The 24505-nt window shown below is 43.5% G+C and overlaps 2 protein-coding genes across 4 annotated transcripts in view; one reads left to right on the plus strand and one right to left on the minus strand.

The window, feature by feature from the left end:
- Nucleotides 1-22767, minus strand: part of ITCH (itchy E3 ubiquitin protein ligase) — a 64090-nt gene extending 41323 nt beyond the window's left edge. Inside the window, exon 1 of one of the 3 annotated variants that reach the window (XM_072350233.1) lies at nucleotides 22655-22767. The gene's annotated coding sequence lies outside the window, so the exon portion shown is untranslated. Of the gene's footprint in view, nucleotides 1-5753; nucleotides 5885-11100; nucleotides 11140-22654 lie in introns of those variants that run through there. The other 2 variants (XM_072350234.1, XM_072350236.1) reach the window with 2 other exon arrangements.
- LOC140259344 (uncharacterized) lies at nucleotides 22238-22924 on the plus strand. Its single transcript, XM_072350577.1, is given in 3 exon segments — nucleotides 22238-22463; nucleotides 22466-22596; nucleotides 22598-22924. Coding segments are annotated over 3 exon segments (684 nt in total).
- The last annotated feature ends 1581 nt before the right edge of the window (nucleotides 22925-24505 follow it).

Below are 24505 nucleotides of genomic sequence, written 5' to 3' on the forward strand. Positions count from 1 at the left end.
GACACAAGAAAAGAACACAACAAGGATCTGACAAACAGCCTGTACTCAGAGAACACGGAGCTATAGTTTCCTCTCAGCCCTGACCTGGAACCCTTCCAGCCAGGAGCTGATTTGCCCTCGTCCCTTTGCAGCCATCTCACACTGCTGCTCTGCAGAGCGATCTGTTCCTAATGCACTCCACTGGCACACTTTATTAACAAAATGAAATCTAACGTTAGTATGATTCAAGCCAGATTTCATTAGGTTTTTATCAGGTTAAAAGCTACTTGATGCTTCCTCTGCTCAATGTAAAAATGCATTCTCTCTATTTTGAAGAGAGCAGGAAAAAAAAAAACAACAAAGCGCACACAATTCATTTAGCTCATGCTAAGAAAAAAACAGTGGAGAAAAATAGCAATAAACATCATGGACAGCTGCTACCACGTACAAATGGCAAGAACATTTTTTGTATATTTCACAGCATCCTAGCAAGACAAACTGCAGTTACATTCAGCTGCAGAAGGCCATCTCTCACTGTGTGTGCTCAGACAGGTCAGCACTAGCATGGCTTAGAACAAACCCACTTTGCAGTCAGACGTTTGGACCTCACATGCTTCTGGGACACTGTTCTTTGAATTCCCACCCTAACCACAGTGCTTTCTGCAAAGCCTCCCCTACGGCATGGCGTGCTCTTAGGGCAAACCGCATCATCCTCAGTGGTATTTTAATCCACGACAGCAAAGTTCACCACTGAACTTTTTTGCCTTCGTGTGAGTGGTGCAGAAGAAAAGGAAGAAATCCTCGAGGGACACAGCCCAGACACCACCAACATGTTCAGAAAATGGATGGGAGGTGAGCAGGGCCTTATTTTTCTTTTACCAAATCATGAGAAAATGTAGAAAGAAAAGCAGCATTGAGTTCATGGTTGAAGCAAAGCAAGGAAAGAAATGAGTTTCTTACCCTGCAAACCCAGTGGGTGTAAATAGCAGAAGAAAAGCTAGCAAAGGTTAGAAAGCACTTCAGAGGGTTACTGTAGGGCCTTCATTCATGGATGGGATTCATTAAAGGATGGACTTGCTTTAAAAGGTAATTTTATTTCACATTCATTTGAAAGCACAGAAGACAATTAGGTGAGAACAGAACCCTGTGACAATTATACAGGCGTAGCTTTGAAAACATGCAGCACACACGGTATAATTAAACAACTGAAGTAACTGCACAGGCTGCTGCTGAGAAAAACTTCCATTTGTTTAGAAACCACTTTTAAGAACACAGACTGCTTTACCTTTCAGAGGTGAACTGACTCAGAGTGAATTTGCTATTTCCACAATCCAGTCCAAAAAATGTGCAATAAGGAAAACATTTCTTTAACATACTGATGTTAACAATGGGCATTGAAACCCACGTATACAGGAAGACAAGAGTCCGGAAAAGTCTCAGCTATTGGAAGTTTTATTTCAAAAAATTGTATATAAAGCATTCTGCATTTATGTCAGCTGTGCTGTGTTGGTTTTTCTGTATATATACCTATATATATATATGTATATTTTTTAAAACAACAGACACATGAGCTACGTACCTGTAATTCAGAGATGATGTTTGTGCCAGGGGAAGCTCAGGCTGGATGTTAGGAAACACTGCTTCTCTGAAAGAGTGGTCAAGGCAGTGTTATGGGCTGCCCAGGGAGGTGGTGGAGTCACCCACCCTGGAGGTGTTCAAGGAACATTGTGTTGAGGGACATGGATTAGTGAGAGCTATTGGTGATGGGTGGATGGTTGGACTGGGTGATCTTGTGGGTCTTTGCCAACTTTGGTGATTCTGTGATTGTGTCAGTACTGGATATTTTTTCGGTGTAAGGAATTAATACACAGTTCCTCCCTTTCCCCTAAAAGGCTGAAACCTCTATTGAACTGTAGGCCACCACGTGGCAGAAAGATTCCTTTCTCTCTTACTTATAATTACGCAGTAAGGCTAAGCAAAACCAGCAAGTTTGGCACACCTTGCTTTGTGACTTTGTAGGTATTTGAAAATTTCAAGTTTCAAAAAGTGGTTTCACAAAGCTGTTTTTGTTTCCCATTTTCTTGGTTTCTCCTTAAAATAAGTCTTAAGGACATGTAAGTTGCACCTACAAGATGACATACAGAAAGAAAATGCTGAGTAATCAACTAGGAGGAAAAACACAGACAGATTATAACAGTGCTGAGTGCAGATTAGAAAAGGAAGCAGTTTTTAGGTTTGCATCACGGGATATTTATATAAGGAATGGAAACAAAGAGGGTTTTAATAGCAGAACACAGCTTAGACCCCTTAGCCATCAGACAAAGCAACCTGAGAAGTGTGACAGACCCGGTGCTCACCAGTTCACATGAGCTCAGCAAAGAGGTTCAGATTAGAGTTGGTCTGGGCTGCAGTGACCACAGCCTGGTGTCGTTCTTGAGGAATACAGGCCTAGCAAAAGGGAACATCAGTGCCTGGAGCTTCAGAAGAGCTGGTTTTGGCTGTTTAAGGCAATACTGGATGAGATCCCCAGGAAAGCTGCCCTTAGGGAAAAAGGAACAGAGCAGAGCTGGCATCTCTTAAAGACGCCTGCCTGAGAGCACAAGAGCTCTCCATCCCCCAGCATAAAGAATCAAGCAGAGGAGGCAGGAAACCAGCACGGCTGAGCAGGGACACACTGCTCAAAGTGAGTGGTAAGAAGGAAATGCACAGGCAGAGGAAGAAGGGAGGCGTACTGGACAGAGCACAAGGATGCTGCCTGGATACACAGAAATGGGATCAGGAAAATCAGGGCAGAAATGGAACCAAACTTGGCCTTCATTCCAGTGGATAGGGCAGAAGTGGGAAAGAACACCACCCTGTTGGTCCTGGAGCATCTTACCCAGACACATGAAGCACAGCTCCTCCTGGCCCTCCCACCAGAGAGTGGGCAACACCTTCTGGCAGCAGGAACACAAGAGGAGCAGCCAGGTCCAGTCATCACAAGACACTGAGCATGTAGAATGGCCAAGCTGGGTCTGACAAGAGCAGCTGGGTGCTGGAGACCACGTGTGGCACTGCACCAGGCCCCACTTCTGAGCAGGCAGCCTGGACTCACTTGGGACAGTATGGGGATGGAATGTGTTGGGAGGGAAAGAATGCTGAGGCACTCCACAACTCTTCTGCCTCAGATCTCACTGACAATCACTTCTCCCCAAACTGCCTTAGGATAAGTGTTGCCAGCAGCTGGAGGTCACCATCCCATTCTCCTCTGCTCAGCCCTGCTGAGGCCAATGTTGAGGTTTTGGCTTCCCAGTACAACAGAGACCCAAACTGCACTCTGGAGACAGCCTAGTGGATGGCAACCATGCTACAAAAAGGACAGGAGTATCTCTGCTAAAAAGAGTTCCTCTTGTTGAACAGAAGTTTAGAAGAACTCCCTTCAGAACAAGGGGAGACCTTGTTGCTGTCAATAAATTATGGGACATCTCAAAGTTGGTGGTAGGAAAGTTGCTATTTCCTTCTGAGAGATGAAACAGAAACTCAGCCTGGGATCTCACTGTAACAGAAGGACAGGAAACAAGGATTGGTCAGTTTATTTCCCTGAGACTCTTAACTCTTTGACTGCTGAGTTGTGGTCAGTGGCTCTGTGTCCAGCAGCTCTGTGTCCAGCTGGAGGTCTGCCATGTGAGGTGCTCCCCAGGGTTCTGACATGGGACCAGTAGTCCTCAGCATCTTTATCAATGACTTAAGACAGTGAGATCAAGTGCACCCTCAGCAAGTTTGCTGATGACATCAAACTAAGTGGCGCAGTTGACACAATAAAAGGAAGGGATGCAATCCGAAGGGGCCTGAACAAGTTTGAGAAGTGGGCCTATGAGAACCTAGTGAGGTACAACAGGTCACAACACCAGACTGCTTCATCCCTAACCTAAAGGTGACAAAGGCCAGGCTGAACAGAGCCCTGGGTGGGAAGGAGGCAAAGAGCTCATGGAAAGGCTTGGAACTGGATGGGCCTTAAGGTCCCTTCCATTCAGGGTTCCAAATATTCTGTGATATGATTATGGTATTTTAGCAGCACTACACCAATTCACTGAGAATGCAATTAAATCAGAAGTATGATCCTGCTACAATGTGATTGTTAAAATTTAAAATACAGATGCTAAACCAACATCAGGCATAAAAACATGAGAAATATTAGAATTTTGTTACAGATATTGAGAGGAAGCCTGTTACTCTCATTACAAAAGAACACCACAAAACTCATGACAAAATAATATTTAAACCAGATACTTTCACAGTGTATCATTAGCAGTTACAGAACACATTCACACACACTTCAAGAATTACAAACTAAGCAAACTTAAAACTTTTTCAAGAGTTTGAATTTATCCCCTGAAGCAGAACTGCAGAATGTTACACTTCAAGTGAGAACGTTGTTGCTGCACAGGGACTCATCACCCAACTGATTCACTTGCAGAGAGAACAGCTGGCACAGAGACTACAAGGCAGATCCCCATGAGCTCTGTCTGAGGCTGCCAGGGACCTGAGGAATAAGCACGGAGTTCCTGCGTTGTTCTGCTGCTACCAGTACTGGTTCTCATCTGATTACAGCCAGCACCGCTATATCAACCAGCACTACAGGCACCACTCTATTTTGCTGTGTTTAACTTGGTTCAGCTATTCACAAAGCTAACATACAGGCAGCTTTTCTAGCAAGGATGAGTGATGTGCACACTCAAAAGCAACACGCCAATAAAAAAATCTATTTCTGAGAGAAACATGCTGCAATCAGCTTGGGAAACAACTTAATTGACACAACCTTGGAAGCAGTGGTAAAGATACACAAACCACAAAACAGAAGAGCCACTCAACTTCTTTCTTTTCCCTGCTACGGACTAGTTAACGAGAAATCCTTGATAGTGAAGTAGAAGCTATTCATCATGTTGTGTAAATTATGTACGCAAGTAATTCATATTTTTCCCACCTAATTCATTTATACAATGCAAACCAGAACCACTTGTTACATCTGCTTACATACAACCATTTCTGCTTTGTTCCAAAGCACCACAGTGCAGAGCCAAAAGTCACATCCCTCTTTAAATCAAGCAGTCTAGTCATATTTGGTGAGGTTTTCTAAATCTATTCTAGGCAGCTGCCCTTCTGAATCTTTCTACCAATAAACTTACCTCGTAGAAAATCGTAACAGAGATATTAAAATGGGTATGAACAAAGAAGTAATGGAATATACATGTATAAATCAGAAAAAAAAACAAACCCAAAACCCAGCAGAGCAAAGGTTAGCAGAAAGGCTTTTACTGACAAAGTACATTTCTTGCAGCAGTGAAACAGAATGTCTTGATGTTAAGATGAAGATGTCTTCACTGAGGTAAGACTGCAGCATAGCTACGCCTCAGCATAAGAGCCTGTGCTTTAAACAGAGATGGCAACAGTTACAGCACATCACATCCCTCATTCTTTTTCCTGTTGGGTTAGCAAGAAAGCACACTGAAGCTATCAAGAGATGGATATTTCATATCAGGAGAAAACAAACAACCAGCATTAACCTTCACATAAGCATGGAGGCCTAAGTAAGCCAAATCCTGAAGAAAAAGGATGGCTTAAAACAACTATTGACTGCCAAAATATTTAAAAGCTCCATCTATAAAGTAGATTGTTGCCAAAGGGACTCCAGGGCACGATAAGCAGTTAACAGAAGCAGGTAGATCCACGTCATACTGCACACAGGCGATGCTGTGCAACCACCTAACACACAGAACAGAACACCTGGTACTTACCAGCACATGAGTGTGAGGGTAACTGAGCACTGTGAGAAAACAAGCATAGGTGAGGAGAACTACTTCGAGACTTTCAAAGTCTACAGCACCCTCCCATCCGTAAGGTCTCACACTGGGCCTTGTTACAGTAATTTCCCACAATCCTTCACACAGCAGAGACCGATAATCATGCTGATATCCTAGAAGAGGACCAAGAAATGGCTTTACGGTATAATGAGCCAACTAGACATTACAGTACCAAAGACAAAGGAACTGCCAACACCCTCAAACAGCTTTCCTAAAAACACTCAAGCAATTATTTACACAAGACTGATCCTTGGGGCTGAGCTCATTTTTCCAAATATCTACCTTAGTTTCCTTTTCTAAAGGGAACTGAACATTGAGAAATTCCTCTGAACCCAAAGCTTTTAAGTTTTTACTTAAAGCTTTTTAAGTATTTAACCTGGCTATCAAAACAAAGAAATAGCCCAAGGAAAACAGAAAGCAATCTGGAAGCACTGTGGGCAGACACCCAGTGTCACCCTCTCAGCATAGCTTTTACCTCAATACCGGGATAGCTGGTGCTCTTATGCAAACCTGTGGATTGCAAAAACTGGTCCATCAGCTTCAACCTGCAGAGAAAAGTGACACTGCTTGCAATTCAAACTCAGCTGCCTTCAGATTTCCCAAAACAAAGACCTGCATCAAAATTACAGAGAATTCATTCATGAGCATTTCTGTGCACCAAAATCCTACCTGCATAACCTACATCTCAGCAGAAGATTTTTGTGATTTTTCTGCAGTACACGTAGAGTTTGATACCAAGTAAAAGAACTGGAAGGAAGACGTGAAGAAACAGCACAGGAACATATGAAATAGAAAGAGAATAAAGTAATGAAACGCGATAGGTGCTTCCTCAGTACCTTGGCAGTTCCCCAACTATCAACTGTTCTTGGAACCAACTACAACTAGCAGGCAGGACACATGGCAGAGAACAGGCTTTGCTGCAAGCTCTCATCACTCGCCAATCAATTTCCTTCCTAACCAAAAGCATGTCAGCTTCAACTAACTTTTAATATACATTCACAAAGTGGGAAGGAAAAACAACAGAGACGTGTGCATGAACACATATATGTGCCTTTTGCTTGAGTCCAAAAACCCTGGCAAAAAAAAAAAAAAAAAGAAAGCCGCTGCAGAGAGCTGCACAAGATAATTAAGACCATTTGTGAAAACAAAGAGATAGTCTATTTTTACTACAGCCGTTTTCTTGTCGTGGGACAACCCAATCCAGGGAGAAACAATAATTCATATATGCAAACCACTAAGCTAAAACTGGTTCCTGTAATCTCTGAAAAAGCAACTCTTAAAAAAGCTGGGTCCTAAATAACATAGGAAAAACAAGATACGCTCATCTTGGCAAGCCCAGTAACCCACAGCAGAGAATACCAAAGTGTTCCTAGCAAGGCTGAGGAGATGATGAAATGGTACCTTTCTAACTACCAAAAACTGAAAAATACAGCCCATTGTGCTTCGCTGGAGTTACTGTTATTAACTGGACATTAACTCCTGTATTTTACAGACTGTGAATATAAGTAATTCATGTCCTTTTAAACTCTTTCAAATAAGACTCTCATGTCTTACAGAAGTTACAGAAATTTTTCCTTTTAATTCTTCTACTTCCATGCACTGTGAACCATCTCCTATATGGAGTTTTGTGGAAATACAGCTCTCAAAATAAACCAGTGCTATAACTTCACAGACATCCTTCCTCAGAGAGGAAGTAAGGACAGTTACAAAGTGAATTAGAAAACTGTCTACAGAGAGACATCAACGGAACTCTAACGGGTAAAGCATTTTCTTGTTTCTTAATAAACACCACTTTCCAGCAGCAACTCTGGAAGACAATTTTCCCTGGGGAAAAGCAGTTGCCCAGACAGCTGCAAGCAGTCACTTAAACTCTGCAGCAAACTGACCAGCCGAATGGCTTTTGGTAGGAACAGAGTTAATTTTCCTTACTCCCACAGTGCTAAGTTTTGGATTTGCGACCTGCTGGTGATAACACACTGATGTTTGAGTTATTGCTGAGCTGCACAGAGCCAAGGACGTGGCAGCTTCTCACTGCCAAAGAGGAGCTGGGCAGCACAAGAAGCAGAAAGTACTAAGGATGGCTTTGGACTGTCACTGTTTTATAACCACTTTGTTCTACAACATACAGCTTTGCTTACAGTTTACCTACGTAAGACTGTAACCAGACTAGAAGCACACACAACTGTTTGGTAACTCTACAGTTATGATTTTTGACACTACTTTAAATAAATTTCACAGCAAATGACAACTTTGAGCAACAAAGAAAGTACTTGAAGTTCCAGATAACTACAAAACACAAAGTTTCCAAAAGCAGCAATAGTTCTGATTAACTGCCCTATACAACCTCATTCTGCCCTGCAATTCACTTTAAGCTGCAGATGGCTCAGAGGCTCAACAGTTCCTCTTACAAAGCAAACCCCAGCCTCGAGCAGTTCAGCCAAGCACTAACATTAGTGTCAGCAGGAAGTTATTTGGGACCTTACCTTCAAGGTAAAAAAACCAGGTTTTTTCTGAAGAACTTTACTCAGTCTCCTCCTGCCTTTTGCTAGGAAAGAATTCATCCAGAGGCTTCCATTCATTGCTGCTTTATCTATGCAACACAGCAGCAAGAAAATATGGTCACACAAACCTACAGGCCATAAGCTACTTACCTGTGGCATTTAGCTAATTATTAATTAGGGCAATTAAATCTTAATGTTATCACCCAGAGCAAAAATACTAAGTTAAAACTAAGCTATTCTTCCCTCTTTAAGCAATTTTCTTCCTTTAAGTACTAATGATTACCAGAAAGAGATGTGTCACATCACCTCTCTCTTACAGGTCTTCTCATGGTTTTAATACCTTTATCGGAAAGAAGTTACTATTAATAGCCAGGAAATAAATTACCACCTCAATGTTTAAAATAAAGATACTCCTCAAGGCTAAAATGTTATTTCACATAAACCACATGGACAGAATTAAAGAAAAATACTTTTAAGAATATGCAATAGGAAACAGAATTTTTCCAATTACATGCCCAGAAAATGATGGACAGGAAGACAACATATGCAGAACAGTCGGTGCCTTTCAAGTAGTGGTACAAAGCCTTGCACAAACACTTCCCAATGGCTGTGAATCCAAGTTTACTTGGTTTTACTCCCAGACATTTCTGAACATAGTCTGAAAAACTATCAAGCAGCATCTATATCTCATCTCTCAGAACCTTCCTACATACATGTTTATATTCCAGTATTGTGGGTTTTTTTTAAAAATAAAACACTCTCTATAAATTATCTGAAAACAATGTAAATAAAAATATGCTACTGAAATAGGCTGACTTAGAAAATACTTCTCTGAATCACTTTGATTTCCAGGCAGATGTTTATAGAGTATCACAGAATGGTTTAGGCTGGAGAGGAACTCTGGAGGTCATCCTCTCCAACACTCTCCCAAAACAGGGCCAGCTTCAAAGCTAGACCAGGCTGCTCAGCCATATAGAAACGTTACTAAATCAGTACACTAACCTAGTAGTGAGATAAAAGCTGTAATTGTGCAATCTCAAGAGAAATCCAAGTTTCCAGCGCCCCAACAGCAAAGCGAGTTGCTCAGTGTTTTTATACAACTATGTATCTTATCTATCTGTGGCATAAATAGGCACGAATGCCTTACATTCCTAATGTTTCGGCCTTTCACATATCCCTTCACATTGCTACTAAGACATAATAAGAGAAACAGTAGGCTCCCCAAGAACTAAGACATTGAGTCACTTAAGAATACATTCCTCAGAAGTGTCCATATTTCCTTTTACATAATTTTTCCAATATACATTTGTACATTCATTTCATCTGGATCTCAACTGAAAGATTGAGAACAGCTTCCAAACTGTTCCCTTCTGAAACACTGCTTTCCAAAAATAATTCCCGGTCTAATAAAGGTCATAGCTATCCCCATTGCACCTTAGGCTCTGAGTTTCCCTGTTTCTTTTAATAATACAAATCCATGCAGTGTTTCCCCTTTCAGCCTATCAATAAGGGGTTATTTTCAGTTTGTTGCTTTTTTTCAAGATTTCTACTGCATGGTCATCAGGAATGTAGCTTGTCTTTCACACTGCTGTTGCCAGTGCTGAAACACACCATCTACCACCTCTGTGCTCACATCCATAAACGTTCAGCAAATATCAGTAGATGTCAATGGGTGCCATTTTCTTTCTGCATAGACACACCTTTCCTTCAGCTGCATTTCCACATCAGACTGCCCTTCTGCTGCCACCTGATGCACCACAACAAAATAGAACAGAATACTGGAGGGAAGGTTCAACCTCTACTGCCATATCACCATCATCATGCCAACACAAGTAGAACATGGAGTTGATGATGCACGTCCAGAGGAGGGACACAATGGTGATCAGAGAGCTGGAGCACCTCCTCTATGAGGACAGGTTGAAAGAGCTGGGGCTCTGCAGCCTGGAGAAGAGAAGGCTCCAGGGGGACCTTACAGTGGCCTTCCAGTACCTGAAGAGAGCATACAGAAAAGCTGGGGAGGGACTTTTCATAAAGGTATGTACCAACAGGACAACATCCACACCATCCTCACCATGAGCTCCTGCTTCTTGCCCAGGTGACAGGGATAGGAGTGGAACTGCTGGGGCAGTGTCTGGAGTGCCATGCCTCCATAGGACCTGCTTCTCCAGCCCTAATATGGTTCTTTGGGCAGTAGCATGGGGTACTGCGTATGTTTCGAGCCACCCAATGGTTACCTCCACCATGGAGTCCCCTGAAAAGCAGTTTTACAAGCAGAGCACACATTTTTTTTTTTTCTCTCTTCAATAGCAAAATAGCAGAGCTCAAAGTTTACAAAATATTCTGGGGTACTGGCCATCCGCCTGGACTTTCAAGGTCAAGCTCCCAGGTGCAGAAACGTAAACTTTAGATAGCTCCTTAACGGGAAAAAAAACTCATAGCTCTGTAAAAGCTAAAAGAGGAAAAAAAAAAAAAACCAAAACAGAAAAACAGCAGCTTTTTTGCCCGCTTTTGCTCACGTTCTCCACCAAAATCCCATCATGGGTTAACCTAAAATCTACCTGCACCCATGACAGGGGAATAGACGGCCTGCAGGGCCACTATCCCAAAAGGAAAAGGGAAAAGGAAAATAAATACAGCGGCAACAATCTAAGGAGGCACAGTTATTTGCTAAATACTATATCGGAATACAGAATAACACAATATAATACAATATAATTGGAATTAAGGCTAACGAATCAAGTAAAATAGGAGAGAGTGAGTCCTGAAACCGAGAGGCCTACTGTATCTCTAGGCGAAAACGGCTGGAACGCTCCCACACAGCTCCCCCCTGGCTGGCAAGGTCCAAGAGAGCGAGTCCAGCACTGAAGTGAGATTATATAGAGTCTGTGTCATATGACTGACCGTGGTGCTCCCTGGGACATGCAGTCTTCTTTCTGTGAGCAGCACATTCGTCAAAATTATCTGTGCTTAACATGATGTTATGATGTGGAATACTGATAGCAAAATTACAAAACTGCAAAACCATGACAAGGGGAAACAATTTATAACTGAAAAAGGAGAGATTTAGACTAGATATCAGAATAAATTCTTTACTGTCATTGTGGTGAGACACTGGCACAGGTTGCCCAGTGAGGCTGTGGATGCCCCCTCCATTGCAGCATTCAAGACCAGGCTGGATGTGGCTGTGAGCAGCCTGGTCTAGAGAGAGGTGCTCCTGCCTAAGGCAGGGGGTTGGAACCAGGTGATTTTAAGGGTCCCTTCCAACACAAACCATTCTATGAGTCTATGATGATCATAAAACAGGATGCATCACATTTGGAGCAGCCCTCATAGAAGCAGAGTGACTCCCACATTCCCCAAGATTTCCTGAGGACTGAAAAAAAGTGAACATAACTTGTCTTCAAGAGCAAGGGGGCAGAGCCAGGACACCACAGGCTGGTCTGCCTCATCACAATCCTTGGGAAGGTCAGGGAAGAAATGCTAACAGGAGCCACTTCCAAACATATTAAGGACAAGAAAGGAACAGGGAAATCATGTTTGAGCAGCCTAGCAGGTGTCTATAAGAGGATGATGACTGGCTTTGTGGGTAAGGAGAGCAGTGAATGCTGACTGCCTTGCCTTTAGAAAAGTTTTTGACAATGCCACCCCTAACATCCTCACAGACAGGCTTACAGTGTGAGCAGGTTTAGATGACTGCAGGGTGGGCTTAAAACTGGCAGCACTGTGATACCCAAAAGGCTGCAATCCATGGTACTGAGTCCAGCTGGAGGTCAGTCTTGACCGACACCATTTAGCTTAATTTATTTTTCTGGACAATTGGATCAAGCACACTCTCAGCAAATACACTGATGGAAAAAAGTCAGGAAGAGCAGCTAACACACCAGATGTAGTACTGCCACTCAGGGGGTCCTAGAGAGAACCCAGGGCAGAGAAGTGAGCAGACAGAAGCTTCAGAAATTCAACAATAGGAAGCACAAAATTCTGCACCCAGGGAAGAATAAACCCATACACAAATAAAGGCTGAGGGCCAGCTGGCTGGAACACAACAATGTAGAAAACACTGGTGTCACTGAATATGAAATAGCAGGGCTCTCTTTCAGCAAAGACCAACAGCTCGCTGGGCAGTGTTGAGAGCACTGCTGCATTGCTAGCATGATGAGGGAGGTGGTCCATCCCCTGCAGTCAGCGCTGGTGAGACCACATCAGTAGCAAGCCTGCTGCCTGGCTCCCCAAATCGAGAGACACACAGATGGACTGGAGTGAGCCTAGATAGGGGGCCACAGAGATGGGAGCCTATGAGGAGAGGGGCACCTGAGAACAGAATTTGTTAAGCATGGTAATGGAATGGTGTTAGTGAGCATAAGCACCTGCAGGGGGTGGTGAGGGCAAAGATAAAGCCAGACTCTTGACAGTTGTGCTGACTGACAGGACAACAGTGGAACAAATTGAAATACAGGAAATTCCTACTAAACACGGGGAGAGTAATTTATGTATTAACTGTGATGTGGTTAAGCCTTTATCCTGAGAGAAACTTCAACCCTGACCGAACACAATGGTCAGCAATCCGTTCCATGTTACTCTAAGTCGATGGGTTTGGACTAAACGATGTCTGTAAGTCTCTTAAAGCCTCAGTTGTTCTGCAATTCTTCAAATTCCCTACAATAAACTCAATAATTCCTTCTGCACCTCTTCTTCCTGTTTGTTCTCTGCAGGTGTCTATCTGGTAACCGATTCCTCCCCTACAGAGATATTTATCAAGATGATTTGCTTGGTTTTTTTTCCTCCCTTCTCCCCTCAATTGAGGTTCACTTTCAGTGACCAGTAATAGATGATGGCTTAAGTTCTGCCAGTCTGAATAGAATGGCACAGTCTAATAGGCAAAACAAATAGGCAGATTCTTGTGTTTTGGTAATCTTGACTATCATTGGACCTGAGGGAACAGCACAGAGCTGTGTCAGGGGAGGGCCAGCTGGGGTTCAGGGCAAAGGCTGTGCCCCAGAGGGTGGTGGGCATGGCACAGGCTGCCAGGGCAGCAGACACAGTCCTGAGCTGGCAGAGCTCAGGGAGTGCTGGGAAACTGCTCTCAGCCGTGTGGTTGGGTTGGGGTGCTGCTGTGCAGGGCTGGGTTGGACTTGGTGACTCTTGTAGGTTCCTTCCCACCTGGGATATTCTATGGCTCTATGATCTACTTTAGTTTCTCAAGGACTGTATTCAAATGCAGCGTGTAAGCCTACCCGAGGTGCTAATTCTCACTTTTAGAAACCACTTTTGTTTACCTTTTTGCTGACCAACATTAAAAAGAACAAAACAATGCAGCTCAAGTCAGCCTTCCACAAAATGCCCAAGAACGTACTAAAGAGTTCACTAGGTTCAATTAACAACAATCACATACCGTGAGACTGAAAAACATGCAAAAATCAAAGCCAAGTTCCATTGTCCCCAGAGAAAGAATGCAACTGTACACTTTACATGCACACTGTGTTCCCAGGTTACTTCAATTTTCTTTTGAACTGATAAGAAACCTCATAAAACCTTCACCTATGACTGTCTTGGAACTTGTGGTATTCCTTCCTTACTTACATTACATCAGAGATGAGGAAGTGATTTGGTATCACAACTGATACTCTGTTTACTCAAAAAGGTGTTTCACTTTGTCGGCAAGCATCCAACTGATTGGACCTTTATGAACGTCCTTCATTTTTAATTCACACTGCGATAACTTTCCTGAGCCAATCTGGACTGTTAATCCATATCTCGCTCTGCATCTCTTTCATGAATCTACAATGCCTGTGTTCCAAACTCTCCAGCAATTTCAATCAAATTAATTACTCTAATTAGCATAAAGATTCCCAGGTGTGACCGATTTGGGTTGCAGATTCACTCACAGGGCATTGATCTTCAAACAGTTTCTAAAAGTTCATCTTAGGTATCCGTATAAATTAATCCAAACCTTTGAGGGAAAAAACGGTTATGTAGTTTCATGATAGCAAAACCATCAAAACTATGCTGCCAAAAGTCCCAACATTGTATACAGGTAATATGATAAGGGAGGTATAACACAGCTGCATACTTTGCTGACAAATTCACATATCCCTTCCCACCGATCAATCTGAATGAGCAGACTTCAGAAATGCTGCTGAATGCAGCGTTGGATGGAGGCATACAAAGGCAGTTACTAGTTGGTGTGTTGGGGCATTCCTGCTCTAGGAAAGCTGAAATGTTTTCTGACAGGTTATTTTGTGATTCGGCATCAAAAGAAAACTTTTTTTTGTACTACAGCTATTTATGAATGTATTTGAAATACAAATATTAATCCAAATATTATAAATGATCTCTTTAGAATGAGCTCTAACAGTAAAATAAAACCCAAGACCACCACCTTTTGTTTCACAACTTACCTTGCAGCTTTTAAACCAGCTGATTTGGAAGCAGTTCTATACTCAGTTACTTACTGAAGACAGCATCTACAGAGGATTCTGTAACCTCCAGCTGTTAACTTTTCTTGTTTACACCTCAGCACTTGCTTCAACGTATTTCCCTACTCCACTCTCAGTGTTATACTTCATTACCACTGGTTCACACACATCCTTATTCAAACCTACGTGAAGGTTTTAACTCCTGGAGAATGATTAAAACAAACCAAAATATGACCATTAAATTATGCTCTTAAGTGTAATCATTACTAAGTACGACAACTTACAATTGTTTTAAAAAGTAGGTGTTTTTTTTTACAGCTGCTGTATACTCATGTATATAAACCCAGAATCCAAACTACATTCTGCTGCTTGAAGGACTCAAACACAGCAGGCTGTCTTCTTAAAAGCATAAAGTGGATTGTAATGATTCCCGTTTAGATTAACGTAGGTATGTTCTGCACAAACCTGTACAGCACATTCCCAGCTGGTTTTAGGGTTTCTCTATAAATTCTGTGGATTTTAATGAAGAGCACCACATGTAAAGGCCTCTCTTGGGGTGTAGTAGCAAGGAGAGGCCCAGATATGCCTCAGCTTATTTGCTTTCAAGAACTTGGTAACAAGGGCCACGCATGGAGGCTTCAGGAGAAATATCATGGCAAACAGCATCACCTGCCATCAACTTCCCTGCTGAAGAGTTCATCACTGCAGGTGTCTGAGCAAAGCACCAAATCAAAACAGTCTGCATAGATCTGCATTTCTACCTGGCAAGGATCATCAAAGAAGTGATGAATCACCACTGACATAATGACAAATCTGAAATTTGCTGATTATTTGAAATCTCTTGAATAAGAAAGTTCTGTCACTTGCTGCCTTTAGGTGCTCCAGCAAGTGAGACAGGGCACAATGCAGCACCCCTTGAGAAACCGAGCTGTAACAACCACAGTGTCTGACTGCAGCCACTTAGCTGGCTACCATGGTGCACACACACACATTGCAAATCTGCATCTTCCAATACTCTGAAGCGTTATAGTCGACTAAAGAAACTAGAACTTGAATTCTACCATTTGCAACAAGATGAAATGATATTTCTACAGGCTAAACCCAGTGCCAGATCGAAACAAAGGTTGAGACTTTCCAATCTGAAGTACGAAGCACCTGAACCAGGAAGATGTGAAGGAGATGAAAATATCTGTACAAATTTCGGAAGATTTAAGCAAACACTGAGGGAGCTGAAATTCTTTTTCAAAAACTGATGCAAGTAAAACCTTGAGTTCTGGGAGAATCATATTCTGGCTGTTTAACTACAACAGACACCTGCCACCTGCTTCCTAAGAATCTTTGCCACTGACCAGATGACAAGAAAGAACCAACACAACCATCCCAAGGTCACATCTCCAAAATGTGACCGTTTGCTACATCCCACCTCCCTGGAAAATATAACAAACTATAACAGATGGTAGTTTAGAACTGAACCATCACTTCAATATTGTCAGCACTCCCATCTAAATTGCCTTTTTTGTGGGGCTGCTCTAAAACCATATGAAGATAAAGCAGATTAGCCTTCTGAAATCCTGGGTTACACAGAAGACTGCAGAAGCGGAAATATTTCAAGTAATCAATTCAGTAATCAATAAAATAGCTGAATGAATGTTTCAGACTTCACAGCATGAAGTCTTTTTGCATGAAGAATTGACATTTATACATTTAAATGACATCACAAGACCAATGCTAACAACAAAACACTAACGGTGTCTTTCAATTTGAAGGGAATCAATCATCACGCTATTGGGCTACAATGTAAATATAACCATGAAGAAGCTCAGAAATGCCTCCTAAAACTAAAACTTCTCCATGAACTGGTGGAACAGCGGCATCAGAGTGATGAGCACACAGCTCCCACAGTTATCATGGGAGCAGGGGCTGGCTCCAAACTGCTGCAGGTACAGTGCTTCTTCCCCTGCACTCCTCCCATCCCAAGACCCTTCCCATTCTTGTGCCAATCCTGGTGCTAGGCCAACCCTCACCTGCTTCAATTCAGGAAATCCTGCAGAGAAACAAAGAAAAGAAAGAAAAAAGCCTGGGGATCCTTGAAAACAACAAAATACTTTGTTGGTGGTTTGTTTTGTTTTCATTTTCATGTATTGGTTTTAAAATATTCCACGGCAAAATATTCTACAGGTGGAGTATACCTCAGCCTGAACACACTCAGCCCGAACACACTCAGCCCGAACACACTCAGCCCGAACACACTTCACAACTCACCTTTCCATGCTTTGGAGGCAAAACCAAAACCTACTTGCAGTGGAGTAAAAGTGCAGGCCCCAAAGGGTTACAGTGCCATTCAGTCACCTTTTTACCCAACAAAGCATTCTTCCAGATTCAAACCCAAGTCATCTGTGGAGGTGTGACTACAGTAAGACACTTTGCATTTAGTTTGTAGTGTGCAAAGCTAATCTTACTGCTTTTAATTACAAAGCATGAACTACCAAAAATATAAAATACCAAGTACAGAATTTGCTAATTCAAAAACATTTTGGAAGTGAAATTCCAAAAAGGAAATAAATTCTTACTGCAGACAGCTGGATCTGTGTCCCAATAGATCCCACCCCTATACTGTTAGTACCTGCAGGCTCCCTGCCCTTCCAGCTCCTGCACTGTCCACCCTCCACTGTGAGTTTCCTTCTGTTGGTACCTTCCACACTCAGCCTCACAGCGTCACGCAACAGTCTCTAATAACACCAGCAAGACAGCCATGTTTTTATCCAGATATTCATATCCCAGACAAATAGGAAGATGAGATTTTCCTCACACATTATCTTTTGCTATAATAACTCCCAAATGGTCACTGATGCCACAGAAGCCTTGTACTTCTGAGGGTCTCCTGGAGGGTGAAGGAAAATGTACCAACATGCTGTACACACCCCACAGGACTCTATTTCAAACCTTTAAACCTTGGAGAATGCCCAAGTAAACCACCAGCAACATCAACAGGTCTCCATAGAGCCAATCCACGTGTCCAGTCTATATGTCAGAACTGGGGTTAAATAAATACTCCGATTCAATGGGTGCACAAAGAGGAACAATGAGAAAACCTCCGTCTTGTGATAGCTTATTCATTGACATGAACCAGATTTGGTTCAGGCAAATGTTTAACAAGTGCAGCACTTCTCTGGAAATTGGTCACTGTAACATACAGTGCATGCTGCACTTGCAAAAGTCAAATATTTGAACTTATTTCACATAGATAAGCATTCTATTATTTCACAGTATTCCACAGGCAACCTTTACATCTTTATCCAAACCTGGAAGGTTACTGTGAATGCTTAAGCAGCATTCAAAAATGATATTCCAATGCCTTTCTGGTAAACTCAATTTAACAAGCAGAAAGTGAAGTATGCCAATTACTCACAGGAGTAATGCCCACTGATTGTAAGATTTCTTCTACAATTTTAGGTGATGAACACTTTAAGATGGAGTTAGAAATGTCACACATCACCATTAATCTCTAATTACGACAGTGTGAAAAACTGAGAACACGTGCCAGCAATTTAGGTCGGACACCTACAGAAACTTATTTCCAATGCTGAATGAGGTAGCCCAGTTTTTTTTCCCTAAACCTCTGGCATTTCCCTCCTCTTTCCCATTCCCTTCCAATAGCTGCAACAAGAAGAGTCTTTGAAGACAACATCACGCCTGACAGCACACATGCTTCACCAACCATGCACATTTAGAAAATAAACAGCCCTGCTATTCTTAGGCAACAAACAAGTGAGTGCCACACTAAGTTGTTATCTGCAATTTTTCCTTTTCTTTTCCCCACTCCTTCACACTGCAAAGTTAGCCTAACCTTCCATACACAGCATTGCTCCAGGAGCCAGCACCTGAACAGCCAGAGACAGGAGTTCAACTTCAGGTAAAATCAGTGAAAATAAGCAAGTCACCACGTTCATGTAAGCTAGTGAGTTGAGTTAAAGACCAAACTAAATACATTCTTGCCTTATGAACATTTTGTAATATTTTAATCATTAATTTTTAATCCAGACTCCGAAATACAGTCACAGCAGCAGCAAACACACAACTACATGCACACCTGTGAAGGCAAGCCACAGGAACAGAACTTCATCAGTGACAAAACGGGCAATTACTTCAGGCCCTGACAAGTAAGAAAGGTTGGAAATTGAGGAAACCTTACAAAGAACTCCATCTAGCTGTGCTGCAAATAAATCAAGGGAAGAATAACTCACGGTACTGTTGTTTTTCTCTATTCAAGGTCCCTCAAATTTGATCTGATTTTACTTTCTCTTTGTACTGAAGTTCAAAGATTACCAGGTATCTAGCTAATGCTAAAAGAGAAGAAATACACCCAGCCCCTGACAAAAACCTACATCTATAAATAAAAGTAAGCAGAGAGGATAAAGATTTTTACAGAGATCAACCACCTCCTCTTAAGAGTTCCAGGTTCCGTATCGCAACCCGCCCAGCCTAATGCCTGAGATCTGCACAGCTCCAGAGAAGACGTCACTTAACATTCCCTCTTCTCAACAAGAAACAGGGTTTCACACAGCAATACTTCCATGATCCACCCTAAGAAAACAGGTCTCTTCTGCTCAGTGACACCACTATTTAAGCTCCGAACTTCAGAATCAGAGATCTAAATGCAAACATGTAAGTACTGCTGCTCAGGACTGAAACAATAGGCACCTTCCAGGAGCAGTTTAGAATAGCTCAGGCAGGTGGGCGGAAGGCAGGCGTAATCAGTTCCTAAATGGGAGGACTGTCATAAAATGTTTTTTAAAAGGGAATACATACTAACATAGCGCCAGGTTGTACTGTTGGGTTTGGTTTTTTTTATAGGACAAAAGATTTGAATAACCAGCATAACAACATCTCGGATCGTGTTTCCTCAGCAGGAGGAAAAAAGACTTGATGTTTATCAGGAAGTTTGTTCTATGTCCCACTATAGTTAAAGCAGAAATTCCAGGCATAACTTAAAAGGCAGCCCTAAGAAACAGGGCCTTGGTTACTTTAAAATGCTCCTTCCCTGTCTGTCGCATTATTTTCATTTCTATAAAGTGTAATTTGCAATTCTGATGAAGAAAAAGATCAATCCCTCAGCTGCAGCAACTCTGCCCGATGAAGTAAAAGCTGAAAGCCAATCACTTACACTACGCTCAGGTCCTTATTGCTTTTTTTCCTCATACAAAAGGGATGAAGAGAAACTATCATTCCCTCCCCAGAAGGCAGGCACAGAATTAGCTCTGGTGACAGCCACTCCACAGCGCAAGAACACAAACAAACTGATTGCCTAAAATCAGTAAAAATACTCAATTTGTGAGGGAGTAAAGAGTAAACATGTAGCCAAACAATCCTCATAAGCAAGACTGTAATCCCGCCTTGTCTGCTTCCTCTTCTGAGGTGAGCACTCACTTCAAAGCTCACCTACAGCAGAACAAAGAAGTTACTGAAATCAACCCAGGCAAGCGCTCTCCTCCAAGACATACATGCACGTTCACTCTCCTTAGCTGTGAGAGCTCAAAGGAGTTCCTCCAGTTACACACAGGCAGAGCAGAATGACAGAAATTAGAACATTAAACGAACACAACTGGACTGCCAAACAGAAAGGCTTAACAATAAGCAGCATCAGTGACAGCGCACCCAGAAGCCCCAGCATTGCGCTCCACAAGGCTCCCCTCCTGCTTTAACCACACAGACATCTTTTCCTTTATTTTTAAGGAGAAACCATATTGGTTTTGCTGCAATACAAGAAAGCATTTTACCAGGGTATAGTATGTTTACTACTTTGTTTATATCTCTTGCATTTACAGATGTTTGTGTAGACGCTGTCACTGACTGACAGTGATAATGCCATTATACTATCTAACTCTTGCACATGCCACAAAAGAGAGCAAACATTTTTTCAGCCTCACTTAACACTGTTTTCAAGCAGCCCTAATGCAAGTTTACTTAGAAACAATGAGAAACAAAACCTCCAAGAGAAGCACCACTCTGCTCTAATACCTGCCCTCCTACCTGCTGATCGGCTCTGCAGTTCACTCTCACAAGCCGTTTTGAAACGTCCAACCAAAGAAACAAAACAGCTCTGTATTTCAGGAAATGGCTCATCACACACACACAAAACACCCTTAACTTTACAACAGGAACAAGAATAGAGTGAAGAAAATGAGGTGATGTCTGTTAACTAATAAATTCATACGAATAATCTCTCAATCTCTCTTAAGACCCAAAATAACTGTTTAATCTGTTTAAGCTTTCAAAGTTAGCACTCAGAAGTCTCAGTTATTTTCCACTGCAACGTCACCTCTTACACATACAGCATCAGTTCTTTGTTTAAATACAAGAAAATTCACTTCAGGTAAGAATGCTGCATATTACTCTGATGATCACTTGGAGGTGAACGCATTCAGAGCAGTGATTAAAGCTGTCAGTCAAACCACAACTAAGAACGCACAGTAGACCAAGTTCGGATTCAAATGGTTGTAGCAAAGCATAATATAACTGTAATTAAATTAGAACTGCTTTGGACTTTCACTATAAGAAGGAAGAATTAAAATTTGTTCTTCAAACAAGATGTTTTAAAGGCAATAAAACCCACTGAGCTAATGACAGATTGCAGCTGATGTTTCATTCTTCTTTATCCATGACTTGTTCGGGTCAATTCAAGCAAGCAATAGCTGGACCAACTGCCAGCCAACTGTCTCTCAATACTAATTGTCTTCTCAGGAATACCAGTTCACATTTCTCTTCCTTCCTCTGCCAAAAGGATGAGGGGTAAGGGAGCAGAGATTAAAACAAAAAGCAATGAGGAACACCGAGAACAAAAATGTTTCAAAAAGTGAACTGCTTCTGATCTTTTCTGTCCTACCTGAGCTATAAAGATTAACTTCTCGGGGAACACGTTCCGAAGCTTCAAGGGTAAAGAATGCCACACAAATGACAACAGATGGCCCAACTGCTACACTCGGTTTTCTCTCCCCACATCATACACAGATGCTAAGCTTGTTTATCAATTTAACATCACAAATTACACCTATCGCAACAAGCTGAACTCCTGGATTTCAGAGCCAATCTAATAAAGGCGTTCACACCCTCAGACAGCACCTTCCACTCGTACTTGGTTAGTATTGCCACACAAGGTCACAGACCCCTATCAGGAAGCAGGAGAGTTAACAGCCAGAACTTGTCCGTGTTTCCAAAATAAAGCGGCGGCAACAGCAAGAGGGAACACACACCTCCAACCACACTCGTGCTGGGAAACGCTGCTTCATGGCACAGCTGTTATCTCAGCGGAACAAAGCAGCGAACACAGCAGCCTCCCCCGGCCGAGACCCCGAGAGAGAGACAGGACGGGGCTGAACACAAAGGGAAGGGGCCGTGCTGCGGAACTGCCGCCGAGAAGCAGCGCCTGGGCCGGGAGCGATCCCGGAGCCCCGAAAGGGCGAAGGTGGAGAGACTGGTCCCGGCTCCCAGGAGCCCGGGAAGGATGGCAGAGGCCGGCCGGGGCGGGGAAGCGCACACTGCCGGGGAACGGCGGGGCCCGGGGCACGCGGGCTCGGGCAGGAGCCGGGCAGCCCCACAGGCAGGCCAGAGGTCCCGGGACCGCCGCCGCACGCACGGAGCGACGCCGCCGGCTGCGTCCGGACACCCGGCCCGGCGGCGAGGGGACGGCGCGGCGGGGCGAGGCCGCTCGGTGAGGCTCCGCGGGACCGGAGCCCCTCAGGCGGCCGGGCCTACGCCCGCGGGGTCCCCGCGCCCCCCGACTCTGCCGCCGCGCCCGCCCAGAGCCGAGGAGAACGGCGGAGCCGCCGCGCTGCCCCCCGAGGTCTCATCCCCGCCGCCACCCCCCGCCTCCGCCTCCTCCCGCCTTCCCTGCCCGAGGCGCGGAGCCCGCTCCCCTCACCGGGCACGGCGGCGTAGCAGCTCCTCCGTCCCTCGGCCAAGATGGCAGCCGGTCCGAGCCCAACCTGAGGCAGCGACTTTCCAAAGTCGGGCGCGATCTGCGCACGCGCGGAGTCGCCGGAGCCACCGCGAGCGAGCGGTGACTACAACTCCCGGCGTGCGCCGCGCCAGAAGCCGCGCATGCTCACTGCGCCCCGCGGTGTCGGCCGGCGGGGAGGGCAGTCGGGCGTGCGGCCGAAGTCATCCCTCGGTCACATCTCGATGCCCATAGGGCAGCTCACACAGCAGAACCAAGTCAGCATCTCTGTAGGTGAAGCCTAAGCCAGCATGGAGCTCTGGTTGTTTTCCCCAGCAGGACAGCACCCACCGCCCTGTTTGCATAACATCCTGCCTCCATCCAAAAGCAGTCATCTCTTCTACATCATCACAGTACAGAACGCTGCCCCAGGACAGTGAGGCTCAGTAAGGCTTTATCTGGAGTTCCACATCTGCATAGCTGGGTTTCCTTTGTGGCGGTACTTCTATCTCACAGCTGTTCATGCCATTGTTTTCACAGACTGCCTGTGGTGTGTCCAGGAGTGTGGTACCTCCTGGCCCTTCACCCCAGTCACCACAGCTGTTTGTAACGTTAAGGTGTTTTCAGGAAGGAGCCGAGTGCTGCCCCAAGTACACGTGCATGTGGCTCCTATCCCATGCAGCAGACGAGCATATCACTGCACAGTGTGGCCATTTGCAGCCTCTGTCTTTATCTTTTAGGCTTTCAAGGTAAAGGTTGCTAAAGCAGATGTGGATTAATGACATTCAGTACCACTTTTCAGAGGCACCATGTAAATTCTCCTGTTATCGTTATTTTTCCTCCATTTGTAACTTGCATTGGGGATAAAAATGTTTTTTCAGCATCAGAACCCTCATCTCTTTTTCTGTTTGCCAGCTTTTGAAGCTTCAAGTCAAGTTCCACCGGTGTTACCTGTAACATTCATAAAGAATGCATTCCAGGCGCACAGACTACTGATTATTTTATGCTTCCAGGACAAGACGAATGTTATGAAATCTTCCCATTCAAACTCTTTCATAATTTTCCCTGTTAAAAATCACAGCCTTTATATGAGCTGCTACACTAACACCAAATAATGATTTAACACCAGACTGATGCAGCAAATGCAGATGAATTTAATTCAGTGGCAGCAGTGACCCCAGCAGCTCTTCCACCAAACTGCGTTCCAAGCGCTTGCCCCCAGTGTGTCCTGCTGAGTTGGGGTTGCCCTTCCAGAGGCAGGTCTTGGACTGTTTATCTTTGTTGAGTTTCTTGAGATTTTATCCACCTTCACTTTGGACTTTACTAACACCGTATGAGTCGACAACAAAAAGCCAGTCCTGGTACTGAAGGGACCAATTCTAATGGTGTGAACGATTACCTGTTCTGGGCTAGACACAGCCCCAAGCAAGTATCATACAGTGACTGTTGAGTAGTCATCAGATGTCATCAACTTCCATTAGCTGCTATTTTAAATCTTTAATAACGGCTTAACACTTCTGCCTGTCCTAAGGTTTTGTGCAGCTGCTGATTTATAGGTGTACGACTATTTCATTTTCACAACATTTTTTTTATGACCACATTTCAAAGTACTTTGTAAACAACTATAGAGCAAGTCTTCTTATAAACAAGTCCCCTAGAATTTGTGTTCACTGGATCATTACTGCAGAGAGCGAGTCATAATTTAAGATCAAACTTATTTTGAAATTATCATCCTTAAAAAGAGATTCTTTTTTGTGCTGCCTCATAATCAGTTGTTTTCACTCATGAACATAGACATAGTGTGGTGATAGAGCATGTATACTTCTAACCACCTTT

The sequence above is a fragment of the Excalfactoria chinensis genome, chromosome 15 (genome assembly GCF_039878825.1).
Source record: "Excalfactoria chinensis isolate bCotChi1 chromosome 15, bCotChi1.hap2, whole genome shotgun sequence".
In the NCBI taxonomy this organism is placed as follows: Eukaryota; Metazoa; Chordata; class Aves; order Galliformes; family Phasianidae; genus Excalfactoria; species Excalfactoria chinensis.